At 39.2% G+C, this 23,283-nt stretch overlaps 1 protein-coding gene across 1 annotated transcript in view; it reads right to left on the reverse strand.

Annotated features, from left to right (window-relative positions):
* Window positions 1–1,798: 1,798 nt before the first annotated feature.
* The window catches only part of LOC114645332 (uncharacterized), a 434,664-nt gene continuing 413,179 nt past the window's right edge, over window positions 1,799–23,283 (reverse strand). The window contains exons 9-11 of the mRNA XM_051923325.1: window positions 15,676–15,800; window positions 14,260–14,411; window positions 1,799–2,692 (exon numbers count right to left, since the gene is read on the reverse strand). Coding sequence (XP_051779285.1) covers window positions 2,402–2,692; window positions 14,260–14,411; window positions 15,676–15,800 — 568 coding nt within the window. The 3' untranslated portion in view covers window positions 1,799–2,401. The remainder of the gene's footprint in view (window positions 2,693–14,259; window positions 14,412–15,675; window positions 15,801–23,283) is intronic.

Here is a 23,283-nt window from a genome sequence, read left to right on the forward strand (position 1 = left end):
CAAGATGGGGCTAAATGAAGAAGCATTCGAAAAATTCTCAAAAATTCCTTTTGTTAAAAACTTTTTCTTCTACCCTCACCTCTGGTTCTAATCATTTCCTTTGCTGCTTCCCATCAATAAAACTCAATGGTTTGCTGGTCATGATGGTTGGTTTTACCCAACAGCAAGGCTATTATTGACCCATTGATTGAATTAGTTGAACCCTAAAAAAACTTTTATTTATTCCAACCATCTATTTTATGGGATTTGGTTATTTTTGTCCTTGAAAGCTGAAACAAGTTTTTCAAACTGATAAAATCAAAATGAACACATCTCTTTAGGCACTTTTTCCAGAGCCAAAGAAATTTAAGGACTGGCAGACTTCTTCATCTCTGTATTTATTTTAATAATATGCAACAATTGAAATAATTTTTTTCCAAATTAAAGCACAAAGCTTTGCTTGTGACTGATGTCATAGATGAACACATGGCTGCCTTTAGCCTTTACACTTTGGAAGCATTAGTCCTTTAGTGTGAGAGATTCCACATTGGTCTCATCATTTAAATCCATGCTGGAGGCCCATTAACTTACTGTCAATAGCCAACACTAATTAAGTGTCATTACAACCTTTTATCTATCAATGTTTCTCCATTTCTGCCACCTTGACCGAGCCACCTAAACTGTCCATGGAGCAAGATGCTGAATTGAATGAGAACAATCAGCATAAATGGTAACAAACACAAGATGCATATGGACACCAGGATGGACCATGCTGTAGTGTGGAATACTTAGTGGCTAGTTGGCCTAAGTCAGGTTTGACCTTGACTTTGCTTAATATAAAGGACGATGTGTGTTTATTATTTTCTCTATTGAACTGTTTTGAATTTTTGATTTACACTATTGATTATCTCTTTAAATGACGCTCAGTTTTACTTGTAACTCCTGAATTAAGATTTCCAAAATTGCAGTGGCTGAGATGAAGTGTATATCATAGGAAAATGCTTTATAAGAAGACCAGTAAGGGCGCACTGTATGATAACATGCAGTGAATACACTTGACTTAAGCATTCCTAGTTTTCATACTTTTTCTCTGTACGTTTAGCATTCATTTGCTCGGAGGTTGACGGCTTGCTCCTTCTTGAGCAGCTCTTCTTTTCACCACTCTAGTGGCCCGCTTCTTCTCTTCTTCCGTCGGCATCTTTTCTCATTAAAACTGATTTAAGTCAGTGTTTGTGTTAGAATTATTTAGTAAGTTTTCCTTAATTTTTCACTTGAGCTGGCACTTAAGTCCTCAATCTTCCTCAAGAATTATTTAAGATATGAAGTGATGGTGAAGGTGGTAGGGATGAGAACAGCACCCGTACACATGTGCCGCATGGCCAAGCATTGATTCTACAATAAAATAAAATAAAAATAAAAAGAGGAATAACCTTCGAGGTCAATCATCACCCTGAAGATGTCGCCTAGTATATGTGTACCAAATTTCAGGTCAATAGGTCAAACGGTTTGCAAGCTACAGGTGATTTAAAATCCTGGACAGAGAAACGAACAGCCACGGTAGCGTATTATATATAAAGAAATGTTAATGACGTGATCACAAATTTGGGACAGTATGACTGTACAGTGGTCAGTGCTTCTGCTTCACAGCTGCAGGAGACTGGGTTTGAACCCCAGCATGCTCTTCTTCTCCCCATGTTCGTGTAAGTTTTTTCTCCTGCTGATGTACAGACTGATTTGATTTGTGACTCTCAATTTCCTTTGTGTAGATATGCGAGTGATGGAATGCTGCCCTGTTCCAGGTTTATTTCTTCAAGTATAAACTCAGATCAGCCATGCATTGCATTGACTGCACATGTCCAAGAATCACACTCCTAGAGAACAACCCATTTGAGATCCAATAGCTGCCTAAGCAGGATAAAAGGCACCGCAGTGTCTTTTTCAGGGCACTGACATGAACAGTACATTGATTTTAGTTGTGGAAGCTGTGGAACAAATAAATGTATTTGACAATCTAACATGGATGCAGTATGGCAGCAGTTCCAGCATCTCTGCCAGTAGGGTAAAAGCTGACACCCTGAGCATTCATTAGACTTCAGATTTCCATAAGTTTCAAAGCGAAAGCATATTTTCTACCATTTGACTAGGACTTGTGATACTTATCGTCTCAGTTTGTTGAAGTTTGATGTGTCCTCCCAACTGGGCTGTTCAGAAGCAGCCTGACTAATTAGGAAGCAACATGAAAATCAGACTGAAAATAAAATGAAGTGATATGCTGCTGGGCAGAATGATTTGGCCTTTAAAGAGTATATGTATTTGTACTGATTAGTGTTTAATAAAACACTCTCTCCAGTTTGTGTGACCCTTGTCCTGCCTTATATTGTCTGTAGTCTATTTTCTGATGAATGAGCTTCCCTTTTTAAGCTTACAGACTGCTCTTTGGCTGACTGCCACCACACGCCTCAGATAGTAAATGCGATTTTGAAGGCTTTATGACTCTGACCAGCAAACCTGAAGAGTTATTATTCTGGTTTTCGGGAGGAGATGTGAATTTGATTGTGTTGTTACTTAAGTCCTCAACCTTAGACCTGACCACCAAATGTTTATGTCTGTGACCTGACTCTCTCAGGCTGCTTTTGGAGTGCACTGGAAGAGCTGTGATGTGCATTTTCAAGGCGGGAAAATTAGTTTGTCCATGTTCATCTCTCCTCATATGCTGCAAAAATAAACAGAAAGAAAATATAAAGTGTCACTAGTAAGGCAGAATTATAGACATCAGGACACATCAATACAGGAGCATTAAAAAAATCCCTACAGGGTACTAGAAACTAATTTAATCAACAGTAAAATCATTAGTATGTAAAGTCACAAGATAAAAGTTTATGTTTTCCCACACTGGCTGTAAGCTGTCAGAAGTATTTTTTTCTCAATGAGGATACAGAGTTTTTAGCCCATCCATCCATATTCTAACCCACTTATTCATTCTGGAGTCACTGGGAGATGGTGCCTGTTCTGGCAAAACAAAGCACAATGCAGGAAGCATTGCTAGACAGGGTGCTAGTCCAAAGCAAAGTCTTTGTATATAAAGAAATACAATTAATTAATTTAAATGTTATATATATTCTAGATTTTGTTTACTTTGGTTTGTAGCTGCTCTACTTTCTAAAAAAAAAAAAAAGCCTCCGCTGATTGAAAATCTTCTCGCCACCAAGCATCATCAAAGGTCAGCTAAAAGTATATCATAAATAATATATTATTTTATAAGATTATAACCATCTATTCTTCTTTATTCTAAGTTTATTATTGCAAGAAACCAAGTCCAACTCTAATAGTATCAGGAGAGAGAAAGGAAAAAGTCCTGAATGGGATGTCAGTTCATCACAGGGCACATTCACACTATGACTGATACAGAGTTAATTTTAAGGCACCAATCAGCCTAACATGGTGCCTCTTTAGGAGTGCCAAGAGTGAGAAGGCTGGGCTGAGTTTGTGACCCAGTCTCTTGTCAGTCAGAGGTGTAAGTGCTAACTCCTCCAACACTATGCACGCTTCATTAGAATATGTTTTGATTGCCTAGCCTTGCATCTGATGCTGATGAAGTCCATCATTCTGTGACCCTGAATTGGGAGAGACACATTCAAGACTGTTATTATGTGTGATTGTAATAGTACTAAGAAGTTGCATTGGCATGGGAATGAGCCTCCGCCATTATGACCTGGCATTCTAGTATGTAAATAAGCAGCTTCAGAGGCAGCTGCAGGGGATCCCATGAAAACAGCAACCCCGAAAAGCTGCAAATTAATTCCATCCAGTACAGCAACAGCAAGTAGTTCTTTTAAGGATAGTAAACTATCTAAAAAAGCCATGTAAAGAGCAAAGAATCCATACTGGCACTCGTTGCAGGTGTTATGTTGTTGTCAGCAGTGGGCTGAGTGAAGACCTACAGTTCGTCTTATTAAAGTTCAGAATTGCCGTGGAAACCTAAAATGAACTTTATGGGCTCTTCTGAGAAGTTGATGAAGAGTTCTAATGCTAAATTCTAGGGTTTTGAAATATCATTTGCAGCATCAGTACATGGTGGAAGACAGCTCTGAGACTGCTAACTTTGCATCTTCACCACCACTTCATCATCTACTAAGGTTCATCAGCATGGGTATGCAGTCATCACTGGAGCTTTGGGCTCATGAAACTTTGAAAAAATGTGGCCGATCCAGTTGTGCTGACTCCAGGTGGGTAGTGTGAAGTAGGGCTAGTGGTATAACTGAGCAGGCAAAGAGTGAAACAGATCATAGATGCATTAAAGAGCAATTGTTGAGTGTAAAGTCACAAAGCTGAGATTTTGACATGGAATGCCATTTGCATCGTCAGTTCAGTGGAGGAAGACAGCCAAGAGGTACTGCAGATCTACAGTTCACACAATGAGGTTCATCAACCCACATATAATGGACAGACCTCTGCACCGCAGCATGAAACACCTAAGCTGCAACGCATGACAGTGCAGCACTTAACATCCCTGATGTGCCTTCTTACAATGAAGCGCTCAAGACCCCTGCTGATGTATCTTTATCACTGGCTGCATGACCACTGTGGAAACAAAGCCCACTCTGTCATTTCTAAGGGTTTGTACACTGTTGCAAGAGGTTGGAAGTGGTCACTGGGAGCAGTGACTTCGAAGGGAGGGCTGTGTAATGGAGTTGATAAATTGCATCAGCTGGAGGAGAGTGACAAACTGCTAGCATTCCATCTGGTAAATGAGCAGCTTCAGTGTCAGCAGCAGGGGAGTCTATAAAAAATCACAAAAATGCAAAGTCGCAAATGAATTTTATCCAGGGCAGCAACTGTGGGTGGTCCTTTTAAGGATAGTGAGCTACCTAAAAAGCCATGTAAAGAGCAAAGAATGTATTTGGCACTTAGTGCTGGCGTTACATTTTTTTATGTTACAATACAGTATGTAAGGAATACTTAAGGAGTTATATAACAGACAATAAAGTTTCATATATGAGGTGGTGTATTTCTCTGAACCAGACATTTCTAGCTAAAGAACGTATGTATGATTACTATATTGTTTAACTAGGGGGCTTTTCCCCCTGCTCGCTTTGCTCGCCAACCCCCCCGCCTGCGTTTTGAGATAGCAGCTTAGCGTCTCTGCCACTCGTGTATGTGGATTTCACTTTCACCTAACAACAAAGCTTTTAATTCTCATGGATAGGCCTCTTCATTGGGAAGAAACACTACTTTTTTCCCTGATGGCAACATGAATTAGACGATCTACAAGTCTCTGACTTAAAGTTTAAAGCCAAACAATATTTACACACTTCTGTCATATCACCTATGTTCATATATTCAGTCTCTTTTTCGCTTTTACCTTTTCATCAATATTGCATTGAATTTTGATTCTGTGTTTGGAATTACATCGTGACAACACAATGTATAACTGCCCGTGAGTGAATATCGTTTCTTTCTCTCTACACAAACTGTGTCTGTCAATAGCATTCACACAAATGAGAAATGATTGAACCGTGTGCATGGTTGTAAATGTTTTAGATGTGGGCAGGACTTTTTCAAATCTCTTTGTATAAAGTCTTGTCTCACGGGGCTTGAAATTTTCTCTTGCGGGATTTCACTTTCACCAAATAACAAATCTTCTAATTCTTGCGGATACGCCTCTTCATTGGGAAGAACCGCTACTTTTTTTCCCCTGATTGCAACACGAATTAGACGATCTACAAGTCTCTGACTTAAAATTTAAATCCGAATAATATATTCGATCTCTTCTCGCTGTTCCGTTATTTCACCGAGTAATAATTTCCATTTGTTTGTGCTAATGCAATCTTAACTATCCTTTTTTAGAGACTTTCGAATTTTCGTACTTCCATTATCTTTAACCTGCTCTGCATGTGTACCGCGCCAACGTTTTTGAATTCTTTACGATGTTCTACTTTGTCATCTACTCTTTGTCCTTTATTTCCGGCCCCGGGCATGGTTAAATCTCTTGGCACAAAGACTTGTCTCACAGGATGTGAAAGTGTTTCTCTGAGAAAGTCATGCCTTGTCTCCTTCAAAGATTTTTTTTTATAACAGAGAGAAAGCATAGCAAAATTATTTCATTTAATTAAAAAATTCAAAGCATGGGAATTAGGTGTAATCACACATTTCCTACAGATGCATTAAGGTAATGGTACATTAGAGGCAGTCCTCAAACAACACGTAGTTAGGGTGAATGGTCAGGTTGAGGTGACAGTAACATTTACTGGTAATATATAGCATGTAAAGTCCAAGTAAACACTCAATAATCATATGTCAGTCCAATCGAGTTAGTGTAGGACTGTGTCAGTGTACATCTGCAAAGGAAGAAACATTTAAAAGTTATTTCCACACTTTAGGGAATAGACGTTTCACCTGTATAGCCTTCATCAGAGCCTTCTTTCCTTTTCAGCGTGACAATAATAACCTTTAAACTTTTTTTTCATGTGTCTAACCATTTTCAAATAAAGGTACAAAGTTTAGACCAAAGACAAACAGAAAGCAGCACACACTTTTCCTCAACATCCATGGACTCTCACTTTTAACCAATTCAGAATTATCAACCACAGCTAACAAGCATAGTTTTTACAACAAATAGTCAAAGTGTCTAGAAAATCCACTTGAGCACCTGTCAGCAACTCTCAACTCAAGACTGCTGAGAACTGAATCATATCCAACCACTGCAAATGTTCTAGATCTTTGAAATATCAACTATAAATGCTTCAAGTGGAACCAAAATACTGGTGGTGGTCTAATTATGGCACAATCAAAATATTGAAAGGGGGGTCTTCCGTGAAGTTTTACGAAGATATACTACACCGTAACGCTTCAGGAAGGTGCTAGTATGGTGATACTGCGATTGTCACAACATAATGAAAGGTGGCTGAAAAGAGGGAGATGGTCCTCCATGAAGATTCCTGAAGAGGTGCAGCTACTCACTGGAACGCAAACAAAAGGTACTGGTATGGTGAAATGTATATCAGCTTCATTCAGTCACTGTCAATCAAATTGGTGTGTTGTCCCCTGTGAAAATTCCTGAATAGATGCCAACACTCACTTCTGCTGGTATGGTGAAACTTAGATAATTGCATCAATGCAATACAGGGACAGTTGATTGGAGAGCCTTTCCCTCATGAAAATTAACAAAGATGCGCTGGTACTCACTGGTACACTTAGAAAAGCGTCCAGTATGGTGATGCTGCAATCGATACTGCAATACAAAGCCTTAAATGGCCAAGGTCTGGCTTACTTATCTGAACTTTTCATTATTTACAAATCAGAACTTACATTAAGAACTCAAGATGCTGGTCTACTTATGATTCCAAGGTATTAATAAAGTAACCGTGAGAGGTTGCGCTTTAGTTACAGGGCCCCAAAGCTATGGAATGGTCTGCCTGCTACTATAAGAGATGCCCCTTCAGTCTCAGCTTTTAAATCCCGGCTGAAGACTCACTACTTCAGTTTAGCATACCCTGACTAGAGCTTCTGATTAACTGTGCGTACTGCATCTCTGTTGTTAGTCATGATTACTAAAATATGAGTAATATGATATTTATAAACTGTTACTAACCCTAAACTATTCTGTTTCTCTTCTTGGAACTTAAATGTGGCACTTGGTGCCACTGCCCTACTGCCAAATTCTTTGCCTGCCATACAAAAAGTCATCTCTATAGAAGGGTCCTTTCATTGTATTGGCCGGCCTGCCACTGACTCAGCTATGGAATGGCCAGTAAGGGAGGAAACTTGTTGTCTGAGGTCTCCAGGACTCTGAACAAATCTGAATCCTCTAATGTGATATAATCTACTCTTGCATTTTATTCAGTACTTGTACTGTTACTGTTATACTACTGTATTGTATTCCTGAAGTTCCAATGATAGATTGGCAATCTAGATCTGTGAAGAAGATTACTTGTGTCCTGTTCTATATATTGTATTGTATTTACCTCATTTTTTGACACCCGTTGCATGCCCAATCTACCTGATAAGGGGTCTCTCTTTGAATTGCCTTTCCTAAGATTTCTTCCATTTTTATCCCTACAAGGGGTTTTATGGGAGGTTTCTCTTGCTTTCTTAGGGAGTCAAGACTGAGGGGATGTCAAAAAATACTGTTAAAGCTCATTGTGGCACTCTTTGCGTGATTTTAGCCTATACAAAAAATAAATTGTTGTTGTTGTGACATAATAATATCTGATCGAAGAGCAGGGTTGGTCCTCCATCAAGATTCCTGAATAAGTGCCACTCTTCACTTGTATGCTAATAAAAGATGCCAGTATGGGAAAATGTAAATCAGCTTAATATGTCATTTAAAATGCAGGGGTGAGAGTGTGGGGGGTGTCCCCATGTCCCCCGTGAAGATTCCTGAGTAGATGCCAGTACTTACTACTTTGCCAAGAAAATGTGCTGATACGGTGAAACTTATATCATGGAGTATTATTGTGATGCAATGAAAGTCGATTGTAGAGCTGGGGTAGGGTGGGGTCCCTCCTGAAAAATTACAAAGAGGTGCCAGTTCTCAACTGTATGTACACTGGTATGGTGAAACTTAGATAACTGCATCAATAGAATACAGGGACAGTCGATTGGAGAGCCTTTCCCTCATGAAAATTAACAAAGATGCGCTGGTACTCACTGGTGCACTTAGAAAAGCGTCCAGTATGGTGATGCTGCAATCGATAAGGTGTTGATTCTTATATTGAAAATGGAAGATTTGCGAGTACTGCATACCAGTGAGTTCAAGCACTGTCAACAAAGTTGCATTTTTAGTGCTAACAGTACATTGCAATACCATGTGAAAATATATTGCATACTGAAGGATACTGAAATTGTATAAGAATCTTTTTCTATTTGTTATATCTGAAGAAACTAATATAAAACATTCTGGTTACTGGCTTTATTTATTTTAATGTGTGTGTGACTGAACATTTAGTAAACTGTAACAGCAGAATGCTTTTAATTTTTTACATGTTTTAACTGCACCACCAATGTAAATCAAATGCCAAGTTCTGTTCCAATTCAATTTTTAAACCATATTTTGCACCAGTTTGGGCCAATGGACAAAGATGTTGGATTATAAACCACAAGTTCTGCCAGCTCAATCTAATCAGAGATTCACAGGACACCTCCAGAAAACTGACTTGAGCTGCCCATTCTGCAGTTATTAAATGCTGTGTATTCAGTTGTGCCTTATGTTTGCACGAAATCATGTTCACAAATAGTGTACCAAATACCAAATTCAAAAGGGAACTGTAAAAATAACATCATATACATAGATTCATCCCATCCAATTGAGTGTCACAGGGGGCTAAGTTTAATGGGAACAAGGCTGGAAAGTAATCCAAACGGGTTGTTCAGACCATTTTAGGTCACACACACACACACACACACACACGCACATACCTCCACACACACGCACACACACACACATACCCCCACACACACGCACACACACACACACACAGGGGGCCAATTTAGAGTTGCAGGTTAGGTTAATTGGTGTCTATATAAAAGTGCCAAATAAATAAGCATGTCTGTTAATAAAAAATCTATAACAGAGTACAGGAAAAAGCTTTACATTTGTGCAGGCCACCGAAGGAATCAAAACCATAAACAGCAGAGTACATAAAGCAAATAGAATGACTTGTGGTCATTCCGGTGCTAGAGCCCAAAAATCATTTTAAATGTGGTTTATGTTGGCTGCTGTGTTGAGTTATTTGATGAATTGCTTAATTTGTTAAGGATGAGGTAATCAGCTGAAAATGCTCATCTGTGCTATCAAGCGGATTATTTAGATGGAGATGTGACCTCGCTGATCGATCCGTGACCTGGCTCAGGCCTTGCAGTGCTTGGGAAGTAGGGCTCAGCATGTTGTCTTTAACTCTGATTCTTTTGAGAATTATAATGGGGAAACCGGCTAGCTGTCTCATGGTATTAGCCACCAAACTAACTATAGCAGTGTGTGCCTACCAATCTGTCAAGACAGAAAAGACTTTTATTACTTATTTGTATGAAAAACTGTATTCAGAAACTGATGTGTTTTTCATTTCACAAGGCCTCCCCAAGTGTACATTTGAAGCTATGCTTCTCATGCTATTAGGATTACCATTCTGTACTAGGTTATTAGACAGAATAATTTAAATTAAGCCTCTAGGACACTCTGTAACAGCATGTTAGCATTCCATAAGAGGCTTCTAAAAGATGCAATTTTTTGCTTCTATGCCATCATAATCCAGTGCAATGGAGAGTCCCATATCAAAGTTAAAACTGCTTTATTATCATTTAAACGAGGTTTAAACTTTGTTTATTTCACATAATGGTGTTTAAGGCATTGATGTAATGGGGAGGGAGAAAAAGCTTTATAGTTCTGCAAGAGTTAAGTGAATGACAGAAAAATGTGCCATCTGTACTCAGAAATAATGTTACTCAAACTTAAAGTTTTATTTCCCATCAATGAAAAGTTCACATTTTTAAATGATCATTTCTGTGACATGCAGGAAACTGTCAAGAGAGACAAACTTAAGTATAAAATGGCTTGATTTGTGTTTTATGTATCTGATTTTTGAATTAGAGGCTTAGTGACATACTAGTTAGCACTGCTGTCTCACAGTTCCAAGGACTTTGCAATGTGTATCAGACATTTTTCCTGTATCTGCATTTGTTTTCTTAAAGTTTTCTACTTCGAATTCAAGTTTATTCTCATGTGTACATAGTACAATTAGAATTTCGTACTTTCATGAACCCTTAAGACTAGTGAAAGTAATACAATACACACAGCAGAAAAAAACACAATGAATACATTACATGCAACACAGGCACACACACACACACACATATATATATAAGAAATGTTTTCTCTTTCTAAACATACGTGTACATATCAAGATTTGATTTTTATTTAAACAGTATCTAATATAACAAACATCTTGCCACATGTTGCCACTTTACATGTTGCAGTTCATTGTATAATTTAACACTTTGAAGGCAGGAGTTGATTTATGTCGACACATATGGATGAAGGCGTCGCTAATCAGCTGTAAAAGTCAGCAAGACTCTCCGTTACGTTACAGTTCAACTCTCTTGGCTAGAAGGGGAGTTAGCTTCATTGATTTGACCTCGAATCCCTGTGCGTGCGTGAGTAGTGAAGAGTAAACAATGTCTAAAATGGCATCAACATCTGGCAAGAGAGCAAAGCGAATGAACAAAGCAAAATACTCAGTAGACGTTTTGTGCATTATTGCGGAATCGGACTCTGACTTAGTGGACTCTGATTTAAATGTGAGTGATCTGGATATCGAAAACGAAAATGAGGTACCTGCATCAGCTGATCGGTCCCCAGCTGACTGCAGTGTTGAACACCCTCATGTAGCTGATGCATCTACAGAAATATCTGCCTGGGAGGACAACCCAGACATAGATCTGTGAGAGGCAAGCTGGCTACCGGATTTCATCATATGATGCAGTGTGATAGTGGACACTACAGATTACCAGCCACTCAACTGTTTTTTCCAGAAAGTATCATTCAGCTTCTGAGTGATGAAACAAACAGGTATGTAATAGGTATGAGAATTCACATACTGTAGAGGCTCATGGAAAATAAAACAGAATGACATTTATCATAAATATGTGAATATAATATATGTGAAATCATTGCTTTGTGTGCTTTTCAGAAAACTAAGTTTTTTGAAAAAATTTTCAGCCTTGAGTCAAAATGAAAAAAAAAAAATTAGTCCTCAAAGAGGTAAATAAACATAAATACAGATTTCGCATGTGGCAAAAGGAAGTACATCCCTACCTTTATCACATCCTCAAATACTGTACTTGAAATTAGAATCAGCTGCAACAGATCAACGCAAATAAGTACAACATCATTGGAGAGGATCTTTTCTGAAATTGTCTTATTTACACCTTAGACCTTTAGTTTGGTTTGCTCTTTGTTGTTGACATGGGTGTAATGCCAGGCCTAGATCAAAAGAGCTCTGCAACGCCTTCAAGAAAGGAGATTATATATGCCTATAACTCAGATAAGGGATTTAAAAAGATTTCCAAACAATTGAAAATCAACCCTTCCCCTCTCTGGAAGATCAACTACAAGTGGAGAAGATTTCAGACAACTCCTAACTTGTCCAGGCCAAGTTACCCCAGCAAGTTCAATCTGATAGCAGTACACAAGATGCTTAAAGTAATCTGTAAGAACCCTAATAGGTTGTTGCAGCACCTACAGGTAGCTCTTGTCACTGTTGATGTTAAAGTGCATGAGTCTACCATTAGAAGGAGGTTGCACAAATTAGCTATACATGGGAAGTGTGCCAGGGGGAAATGTTTTCTGTTCAGAAGAAACATCAGGACAAGACATCTAGTCAAAGAACAGGACTTCTGAAAGAATTTGCTCTAGAAAGACATGGTAAAGATAAAGAGTTATTTGACTATGGCACTGGAAGACATATTTTGCAAAAACCAAAAACAACATTTGACCAGAAGAACCTGATACCAACTCAAAGGCATGGGGTTGGAAACGTTATGGCTTGTGGTTGCTTTGCTGCATCAGGGACTGAAAAGCACACCATCACAGAATCCACTAAGAATTCTTCATTGTACTGGAGGGTGCTTGAAGATAATGTGAGACCATATGTCAGAACATTGAAGCTGAACTGAAGCTGACTTGCCACATGATAATAGAGCCTAAGCATACCACCAAGGAATGGCTAAAAAGAAAGAAACGGGGGGTTCTGGATTGGCCAAGACAAGCCTGGATCCGAATCTCATCAAGTCACTGTGGGGGCATTTGAAATGGGCTCTGCATGCAAAATACCCATCAAACATGGCACAGCTCAAAGAGTCTTTTTCACATTACTATATATACTGCATATAGACTTATGACCTGGAGATTGAAACTGTTCCTGAAAACTCATATTGATATCTGTAAATCACTTTGGACTAAACTGTCTGCTAAATGAGGAAGTGTAAATCTAATGTTCCTATTCCATTTGCCATTAGGGAAACATAACAAAATAGACTTTGCAGGATGGCTCAGGTTGCCTTTCTGTGGCAGCATGTGATATAAATGTCCTGAACAGATGGGAGTTGTGTGCCAGTAATATTCTAAAATGACCTCACCGCCCACTTTAGGACTTTGTGATCCTGGAGCCTGTGATGTACCAGGATGTTATGTAGCCAGCAAGTAAGGACTCTCCTGTGCACCTATAAACGATGTTGAGCATAGATGGAGACATCAGAGATTTCCTCAAATGTCTTTGGAATTAAGGAGATTAGTAAGCCTTCTTGGTTATAGCCGAGATGTTTTGTGCCAAGTTCAAAGATAAAATTTACACCTATTAATCCTTTCCATTATATCTCCTCCAATTAAAACAAGAGTGTGAGTCCTCCTCAAGTTTAGTACCAGCAACTTGGTTTTGCTCAAACTAATTAGTCAGAAGGCAAATCTCTTCTCTGTTAGCCACTTCAACACTGTTGGTGATCAGGCCCACAATTGTGCTGTCATCAGCAAATTTAACAAGGAGACCGACCTCCTGAAGATGTTTATGCTGGGTTAACTGGCATGTCTAAATCGGCCCTATTTCTGTTTAATTGTTGGACTAAATGGGTTAAGAAAATGGATGGATGAGTAGATTTCTAACAAATAATACATTCTGATGCTAAATACTTTAATGCTAACACCTAATGGGTAAACCTCATTAATCAGAGATTACTGTGGTCAACAACATGAAAGGAAAACAGAGGTTAAAACTGTAAATAATATATAATGTACTGTTTAAGTGTATATAATACTTTTATGTAAGTAATATGTAATGTGCTGTTTATATTACATGCATGTAATGAACAGTTCATGTACATCAAATTCACTGGCAATGAACTAACAGGCCTAATCATTAAAAAACAAGTGTTTATATGTGTTGCAATCAAACACAATCATGAACACCACTACTGGCAGAGTGAATACATTACAGACATATCCATCCATCCATCCATCAGTGTACTTTCAGACCCACTAATCCACTTTAGGGTCACTGGTAACCTGATGCCTGGAATTAATTTATGCAAGGGACCATAGTCTATCAAGGAATGTCGTCGTATATTTTTCAGGAATCATCCAGTCCAAACCAGAGCTTCAAAACCATAAACTGGAGTAGTAGGCTCAAAGTACATATATTTTAAGAATGAGGTTGAAAGAATTAAAAAAGAATAAGTAATCTAAAAAGAAAAGACTGAGGCTGCCGATGAAGTCTCTAGCTACTTTGCCCCTACCTTATGTTTCTGGTCATCCTCATCCTTCTGATTTTTAGAATGTCTTTCCCATGCTTCCTGGATCCGGGCAATGGGACTTTTTGACAAGTTTAGCAGGTTGTTCTGGCATTCTTCTGTGGTGTTTGCCATGTTGGTCTCTTCTATATTATGAACTGTGAAGGAGATATGGAAGCATGAAACAAAGCAGAAAATATTGTACATAGTTGGCTACATTAAGCCCTCATGGCGATGATATAATATAATAGGACACAACAGGAACTTTAAAGCCACTGACGATTCTTGATTATTTAGATAGTGAATTTTGAGTTATACAGTGCATATATGCAGGTGCAAGAGATAGCAAAAGAATGTACAGTACAGAGAATAACAAAGGGAAACAGAACAGCTACTTTAATTTACTGTGGTCATTTATTATGATCTAATTTAGACACAATTAATATGTTCTACTCTATTTGAGTGGTTAGTTTAAAATTACATTTGCTAAAAAACCTCACCCATAAAACATTATGTGGCCTCTGTATCCCAGAATTAAACAATAATAATCTTGTCCAATCAATCAGTTAATCTAAAGAAAAAACTGTGAGCCAGGTTTAAAGTAAGAAGCAGATATCAAGGCTGATGGGGCTAAATGTCTCAGGTCTAAGTGTGGTTAAGTCTGGCAGGAATACAAAAATCATGTTTTAGTAGATGGCATGTGGTTTTAATGAATGGAAATGTACAAATACCTGTTATCTAAGAATCTCCATGTATTCAGATTATGAACAATAAATATACAAGTATGTGTGCAGAAAAAGAGCAACATGGTGGAGCTGCCTCATAGCTCCAGACAACTGGGTTTGAATCCTGGTCTGGCTATTTTCTGCGCAAATATTGATCCTTCTCCCTATGTCTGTATCTTTTCCTCCAGGTATTCTGATTTTTCTCCCACTGTGTTCATGTTTAGTCAATTGATAACTGAGCTGGTATGTGTGAGTGACTGTTCCCTGCAGTGAACTAACATCCTGTCCCAGTTTGGTCACTGTCCAGATTAGGAATCTAGCATTCCTAGGAAGCATGGCAATATGTCAAGTTAAGCTCTGCACTTCTAACCTGAATTAAAACAGTATTTCTTTGTATAGATTTATAACAGGTTTAACTTAACTTGTGGACCAGGCTGAGCTCCCTAGTGTCCTCTGTGTTAGTTTTCCACTCTCATTTCTTATTTGGTAAACGTCCCTGCTATAGAAACAGGATGTAACACTGCAGAGTGGCGACATGTTACATGATCAATGGAAGCACCAGTAAGAATTTCACCATACTCTTTACATGTAACAGTAACACTAGTACTGCTACTGCTATCTTCTGAAAGCAATATTCCAATATTCCAACACAAATGCATTCAAGAAAAATTTGAATATAATGGAGAACAAAACTTACCACTAACTCTATTGATGACTTCTGCAATATTGATGTTGCTGTATCTCAAGAAGCTATGACTAGGGTTTGTGCGACATAAATACAGTCCAAATTTGTCTGCAGCAACAAAGTCTATGATCCTTTCTCTGAGGAAAGAAATGGCAATGTCAAATTAAAATTCAGGAGATTACTATCTCAATATTAATTTGAACCCATCCTAATGTGGTCAAACAAAGCCCATAATTATATTAGGACAGACATAGGAAAGACAATGTACTTGTTCTGCTGAACACAATAACAGGTTCCAGCTGTGCTAACACAATTGAAGAGGTTTCTCTTATTACAAATTAGCATTCAAACATGACTAATTAACAATGAGCTAACTGAGCTTACCATTAGAACACTGGAGTAATGGCCGCTGAAAATGGGGTTTTGAGAGTAATGCATTATAAATCATTTCATGCAGTAATAGTCATTTGCAACACTATTTGCAACATCAGGAATGTCTTGGTTGTATTTGTAAAGCAATTTCATTGTACCTTGATAAAAAAGTATGAATGTCTATAAAAATTTTAAAATTTCTTGGCGATTCAAAGCTTTTGACCCCTTACGTATATAGTCATTACATATACCTTTATTTACGGCCTTTAATGCTGTGAATTCTTTGTATTTGTGAATTTCTTGAATTAACATTTGGTGAAAATGTGAATATCCTCATTGGAAATATACTTACTGGAAAACATGTTGACACATTCAATACTTATTTGCCCCACTGTATATACAATATATACATAATAGCTATGTGTGGACTTTGGGACAAAAAACAACCCAAAGACTCCCTAGCAGTTTTACTATATTCATGAACTTGGAGAAGTGTCAGCTAACTCTTAAGAATTACCCAGTGCAGAGGAAGTGGATTCACTTGTGCTTGCTGCCCCGTTGGCTTTTGTAAGAAGACACTGGTTATACCATATCTTAGCTGTATCTCTGGCATATGAGTCCTATTAATCTTGGTCTTGAGAAAATACATCCAGATAGACAATATTTTTAGTGAAAAGTTTAGACCTCGCCCTCCATTGCTTAGGCATTTGGTTCCTTTCGACGTTGTGTCTCTTCATCTGTGTCATTAGCATGATGTTGTTGTGAGGTGCATGCAAGTGGCAAAAAAATTAAATCTAGTGGCTGTAGTTGAGCATGAGCAGAGCAGACTACTCTATACACACACACAGGTCTTTTCGTTGATATGTGTCTAATATATACAGTATATATACATACACCAGTAATGGTGCACTGCGCAATAACGTGCAGTGAATACACTTGACTTGAGCATTCATATTTTTCATCCTCTTTCTCTGTACGTTTAGCATTTGTTTGCTCAGATATTGATGCACTTGCTGTTTCCTGAGCAGCTCTTCTTTTCTCCACCCTAGTGGCCCGCTTCTTCTCTTCTTCCGTTGGCATCTTTTCACTTTAAAACTGATTAAACCAGTGTTTGTGTTGCACGTTTTCTTTAATTTTTCACTTAAGCTGGCACTTAAGTCTTCAATCTGCCTGAAGGATGATGTAAGATATGAAGAGGTAGGGGAAGTGATGGCGAAGGTGGAAGGGAATGAGAATGGCGCCTGTATGCATGCTCCACACTACTGCCCTGCTGGCTGCTGCCAAGAGTTGATTCTACAATAAAATAAAATAAAAATAAAAAGAGGAATAACCTTGAAGATCAATCACCACCCCGAAAGCGGACTGTAGATGTCACATAGTATATGTGTACCAAATTTCAGGTCAATAGGTGAAACGGTTTGTGAGCTACATGTGATTTAAAATCCTGGACAGACAAACGAACAGAAACGGTAGCGTATTATATATAAAGTGTAAAGGACAGCCGAGTCCCATGCCCGGCAGGGACGCCACTGCTGCATCTGTTCCAGGGGAGCCACCTTGGGCAGCTCAATACCTCCCCTGGGACGCTTGGTGGCAGTCTCCCTGGCGGACAATGATTCCCCAACCTGGCGCATGGCTCCATGGGACATGGAGTCCTCCACAGCCTGGTTGGGGGCTTGGATGGCCGCCAGGGGGAGCTGCATGGACTTTGCAGCCCGGCTGGTCAATTCCTCAGCCCCACCTGGAAATACAGTTAGGCCCAGGTGATTAAGCACCTGGAATACTTCCGGGTGGGGTATAAAAAAAGGCCAGCCACCACCACTCAGGAGAGCCAGAGTCGGGAGGAGGAGGACACCACTGTGTTGGGCCTGTGGGACACGGGGAAGGCATGCCCCACGGCTGAAGAAAAATAAAAGAGTTTTATTTAAGTACGTGCCTCTGCGTCAGTCTGTGCCAGGTCAGGCGCTATATAGCGTCTTTATTACAAAAGATACATACACATAAATAGTATATACTGTGTGTGTGTGTATAGTGTCTACTCTGCATATATTGTAAACAATTCCAGGTTCAAATAAAGAATTTTATTCAACAAAAGTGACACCTTCTTCATACAACACCAGCAAAGTATACCATACACAATTCTCCTGCCTCCTCCAAGAGAGCATTGCCCAAATCCCCCAAATCTTTTCCTGGGAACTGCTTCCGGTCTTCTGTCCAGGCTGTCTGGAGCATTTCCACTTTGTGTGGAAACCTGGGCAGTACTCCTATGGCTGCACCCTCTGTTGGTACCAAAAGACCCCAACAGGGCTGCATTTCTAGGCTCAAACACCAATGCCACCCTTTGGGTGTCTTAATCTGGTCCAGCCTTGAGGAACACTGTCACCTGTTGTGAGGTGGAATGAACTGCTCCCAGTAAGCCTGTTTGCCCAGTCCATCCAATATGGCCTCCTGGCCAGGTATGAATCCATCATCTGTCCCAGCCAGGATGCCTGTCCTTCCTCCCAGGCATCTACATGGCTCCCCCCTCAGATTTTCCCTATAGGGGTCAGTGTCTAGTCCTGCAAGGGATAAGAATACCGCAGATGTGGTTGTGCGTCATCCAGCTCCTCTGTCTGTCCTCTGCAAAGGGAAAAAACAAATTCAATGGGTGCCTTCTGTGGCTTCCGCTGCTTCATGGGTGGCTCTGACCCAACGGATTGTCGCTCTGGGTAGTGCCTCCAATGGTGTCACCACCCATGGTATATAAAACACCATCCTCTTCAATTTTTGAAGCAAAGTAGGACCTGGATATGGTCCACTCCCTCTTATAATTTTTTCTTGGTGCTGCACCTTCCTCTGGGATGTTGTCAACCGAAGTAGCTGACATGCAGCTGAAGCGGGGGTGAGAAGTCCTGATTGATTGTTTCCAATTTGTTGCACAAGTCTTTCATTTTGGACAGCTTCACCATTTTATTTTGTGGCCTCTGGATGGTTTGGGACCCTCTATTACATAAAGAGAGGCCCTTCACCATTTGCGTGGCCTTTATTAAAGCAGGGGGGATGTTTATTTCTGATACCCTGTTGCCTTGCAGGAACAAGTACTACTCAGTTCCCTTCAAGATGGTCGGGGGCTCATTCACACTGTGTCCTCCCTGATTCTTTATCCATTTGGACTTCACTGGCTTGGGTAGCATCTTCCATGACCTGAGGTCTGACTATAACTACCTTTTCTGCACATATTTTGGATCGAGTACTACTTGATTCACCTCAGTGGGTTTAGGGATCACTTCACATTGTGTTTCTTTATGCTTTACAATACTGGAAATGCTCACCTGTGTGGTCAAATCCATTCCGGACAACAACCCAATGTCCGAAAGCCTGAGATATTTGTCAAGTACCTCCAGGGGTGCTTTGACCGTGTCTTCAATTCCGTTCACTGTAGCTTTTAAGGTATACAAGACGGACTGAAGTGCCTCTTTAAAAATTCTTGCAGTTCCTGGTGATCTATTCAGCTTTCAACTTGGCTCTTCTGACTTTGTGTGGATCTTTGGGAATCTCCGTCCAGTCTTCATGAGTCCAGGGAGCACTGGTCTAGCATATGAGTAAATGGATTTTCCGTGGCACTGTGGGAAAATGAGTCCAGAAGTCTCTTTTCAGGGTCAGTCTGTTCCATCTTCATCATCTTTCATCAGGCAGAGTGGTGGCTCTGAGGCTAGGGATCTACACTGGCAATCAGAAGGCTGCCGGTTCGAATCCCGTAAATGCCAATAGGGACTCTGCTCTGTTGGGCCCTTGAGCAAGGCCCTTAACCTGCAATTGCTGAGCGCTTTGAGTAGTGAGAAACGTGCTATATAAATGCAAAGAATTATAATTATTATCTTAAAAAAGTTTATGTATTTATTTATTTTCTGTATAGCATTTTGTCAACTGTTCTGAGGAGACATACTGTACAAGCAAGAATTTCATTGTTCCATGTATATATGACAATAAACTCAACATGTACATGTTTCAATATTATGGTTTAGGCTTCTGTTTTTATACTTTATTTGTAATTATTGTACCTAATAAGTAGTACATGAACAATGAGGTTACAAATCATGGAGTAACTGGCATGACCCTTCAGACACACTTGTTTATTGTTATAATCGTCATGTCAACATCTGAGGATTTCTTTTCATATAATCCACAACATCAGTAACAACCTCTGTGACACAGACTAAGTGTTCTGGAAAAGGCAGAAGAAGGATTTTAACTTGTAGAACTAACCTTAAAATGCTAACCACAAGATTTGTCAGCCATATTATATGAAAGTTTCTAAACATCACCGAGTCACATAAGTGTCTTTGAACATATCCAGAATCTTTGGCAACCTAGAAGTGTGTGATGTCCTTTATACTGCTGCAACAATGATGTCATGCATCATGAGTCTTGGCTGTTCCAGGTTAGCATCTTGCTCACAAGGGTACACAAAACTTGGCCAGAATTGTTATGAACTGGAGAGTTCCATAGCATAGTGAATCCCAAAAATTACTCAAAATGCCAACTAGAAGCAGCAAAACCGTCAAAACATAGCTAGTCATACAAAGGTCAATGAAGAAATTTTATAAATAAAAAGATATTTATACAAAAAGGCTCTGTGGCACAAAAATACACTATAAAGAGCACAAGGCACAGAAGGAAATGCCTTTAAAATATAAAATTCCAAAAGCAAACTCAACAAATTTCCCAATGCACAAAATCCAAAGAATGGTCAAAAGACAAAGCACATATAATCCCCAAAGAACACATCACACCACAAGCACATTCCGAACAAACCACAAGGGACTGTGGGTTCTCCTCAGCCTTTATAGGTCTGAGGGCAGACCCTTGACTATGGTGGGCAGGTGGCCTTGTCTCTTGGGGGATCACACACAAAACACACAGAACATAAATGAAGATATATTTTTACATAGAAACTAAGCGACCAACAATATTAACATAAACAAATGAATCAAAAATTAAGAAGAAAGAATAATATGTCAATTAAACCCTGGCTGAAATACAGCAAGAAAGGCACAGCTACCAAAGACGGTGGTGCAACAAGATATGAAATAATTTAAGGTTCCTCAAAATGTTTCAAAAACACAAAAATAATAACAAAAAAGAATTTCTCAATGTTTATAATGTCCATAGGGAAGATGAAAAAAACAAGAAAATCCATTCAGAAGCACCAGAGAATAATTAGAAAGGCATAAGACCATGGCAATTAGAGCTTCTGGGTGTCAGTATTTTGCTTACAAAACCAGTGGTACATCACTTATTCACCGGCTGCTGAGATATCCACTTTGGAGGGGCACTTGCATCAGGATATTTGTTTTAGAAATCAATCATTTGTCAACTTGAAGGAGCCTGTTTGAACAAACAGCTCCACAAATGAAATACACAATTCCATGAAATAACAAAGTGAAAAAAAAAATGCCCGAAGATTCCCTACCATCTTCACCTGACTAAATTTGCTGTTGCTAAGACCAGGATGGGGCTCCAGTGAGCAAGATCATTTTTTTCATGCACCACCCTGGATAACTTGCTGAACTTAAAAGTGTAAGTGTGCTCAGTAAGAATACATTTAAAATGGAATTGAAATATTTTGACTATGTCACAATCTTCACAAAGAAAAAAATTTGAAAGATTAACAGAAGGTGCTGCTGAGGTACCAAACATTCAGGGGTGACAGAAAGACAAACAAAGAAAACAGAAAATCATATTAAAACACTCTGACAGGCCCCGTCTTTGAACAGAAATGGAATCTAATGATGTGAAATACATCTGATACATACATAAAGATGTCAATACATAAAGATGTCAATACATCTTTCATACTTTGAATAACTTTTTGTCAGAAGCCTGTATTAAAGTATACAGATTCTCAGCCTTTGACTTTTTGGTGAGTAAAGCTACTGTATCTGTCCATGTTCACTACAACCAGAGGAGCAACACACACTAAGTACTGTCTGGGTCTTAAGAGATACGCCTTGTTTACATGTCATTTATGGATGGAACAAATGCTGAAAGCACTACAAGAACACAATATGTGCCATAGTGTTGAAAGAATAAAATGAAGCAACTTTCAAGAAAGGAAAAGCACCATGGAACAGAGATAAACACTGCTGTATCACAGAATCAGCGTTATTCTTTCCAATTCTAAACTTGACGTTATGCACAGTATTGCTGCTCCACCTCACAATAAGGCCAGAGAGGAGTGCTCAGGAAAAAATGAGAAATTGGAAATGCAGCAGAGCATGTTCCGCTCTCTTTTCAGAAGTGTTTGGAGAAGCCCCTTAAGGGCAGTGAAAGTCCAGAGACGTTTGCTTGGCATCTGGGAATTGAAGGTCCATTCTTTCCACTCAAGTGATCCAGGAACAAATTAAAAGAGGGACAAGAACCAGGAAGGTCACTTCACTTTGGGGAGCCATAAGAGTAAGTGTGGGTAAAAGATGTAAACTGCAACTCTGTAAGAACTAGCAAAGAAGCTGCTACATACTGATAAAGTCCAGCTCACTTTAATTGTTGTGTGATTAAAGGACTTACCATTGCATATGGATACGAACTTTAATAAAGGAGTTTGTGTGTTGGTTGGTTGACACTCTCTAGTGGTCACAGTATCTTATATATAAATGTCTACGCGTGGAAGTGTGTGTCTCTGTCCGGCCCGGAAGTGAGAGGTGGAGTCGGGGTAAGGGCTCTGCCTCCGAGAAAGCAGAAAACTCACTTAGGCGCTAATAACACAAGTGAGGTCAGCACGTCAGCAAAATGAAACCTCAGAAGAAAGTCGCTTAGTCGCTAACATCAGCAAAACAGCATCCCTTTTACTTTTCCACCCACTGCTAATGTACAGACGATGCGAGAATGTCAGCAAAATGTGTTTTCCTAGGAGAGAGATGCCCAGAGTAGTTCCTTTCAATTACCTGACATCTCTACATTTTAATTATTTTTCTAATGATTTCAATAGTTTCTAGGACCCCGGGCTTTTTACAGCACAGGCTTACACAGCTAGTGAATGTATAAATATGCATAGGCACAGACGTACAGTAGATTGGACAAACCAATACCTCTGTGATACCAAAGTATGGTGGCCATATCTGAAACAAAATAAGATCATCGGCTACATAATACAAATAAATATATAAATATATACATGATATAAAGCAGAACAATTTCATGAAATGTGTTCAACTGGCCACCACAGGTAACAGTAGGAACTATATTATTCACATTCTTCCAGGACCAGTC

This window comes from Erpetoichthys calabaricus, chromosome 2 (assembly GCF_900747795.2).
Source record: "Erpetoichthys calabaricus chromosome 2, fErpCal1.3, whole genome shotgun sequence".
Classification (NCBI taxonomy): domain Eukaryota; kingdom Metazoa; phylum Chordata; class Cladistia; order Polypteriformes; family Polypteridae; genus Erpetoichthys; species Erpetoichthys calabaricus.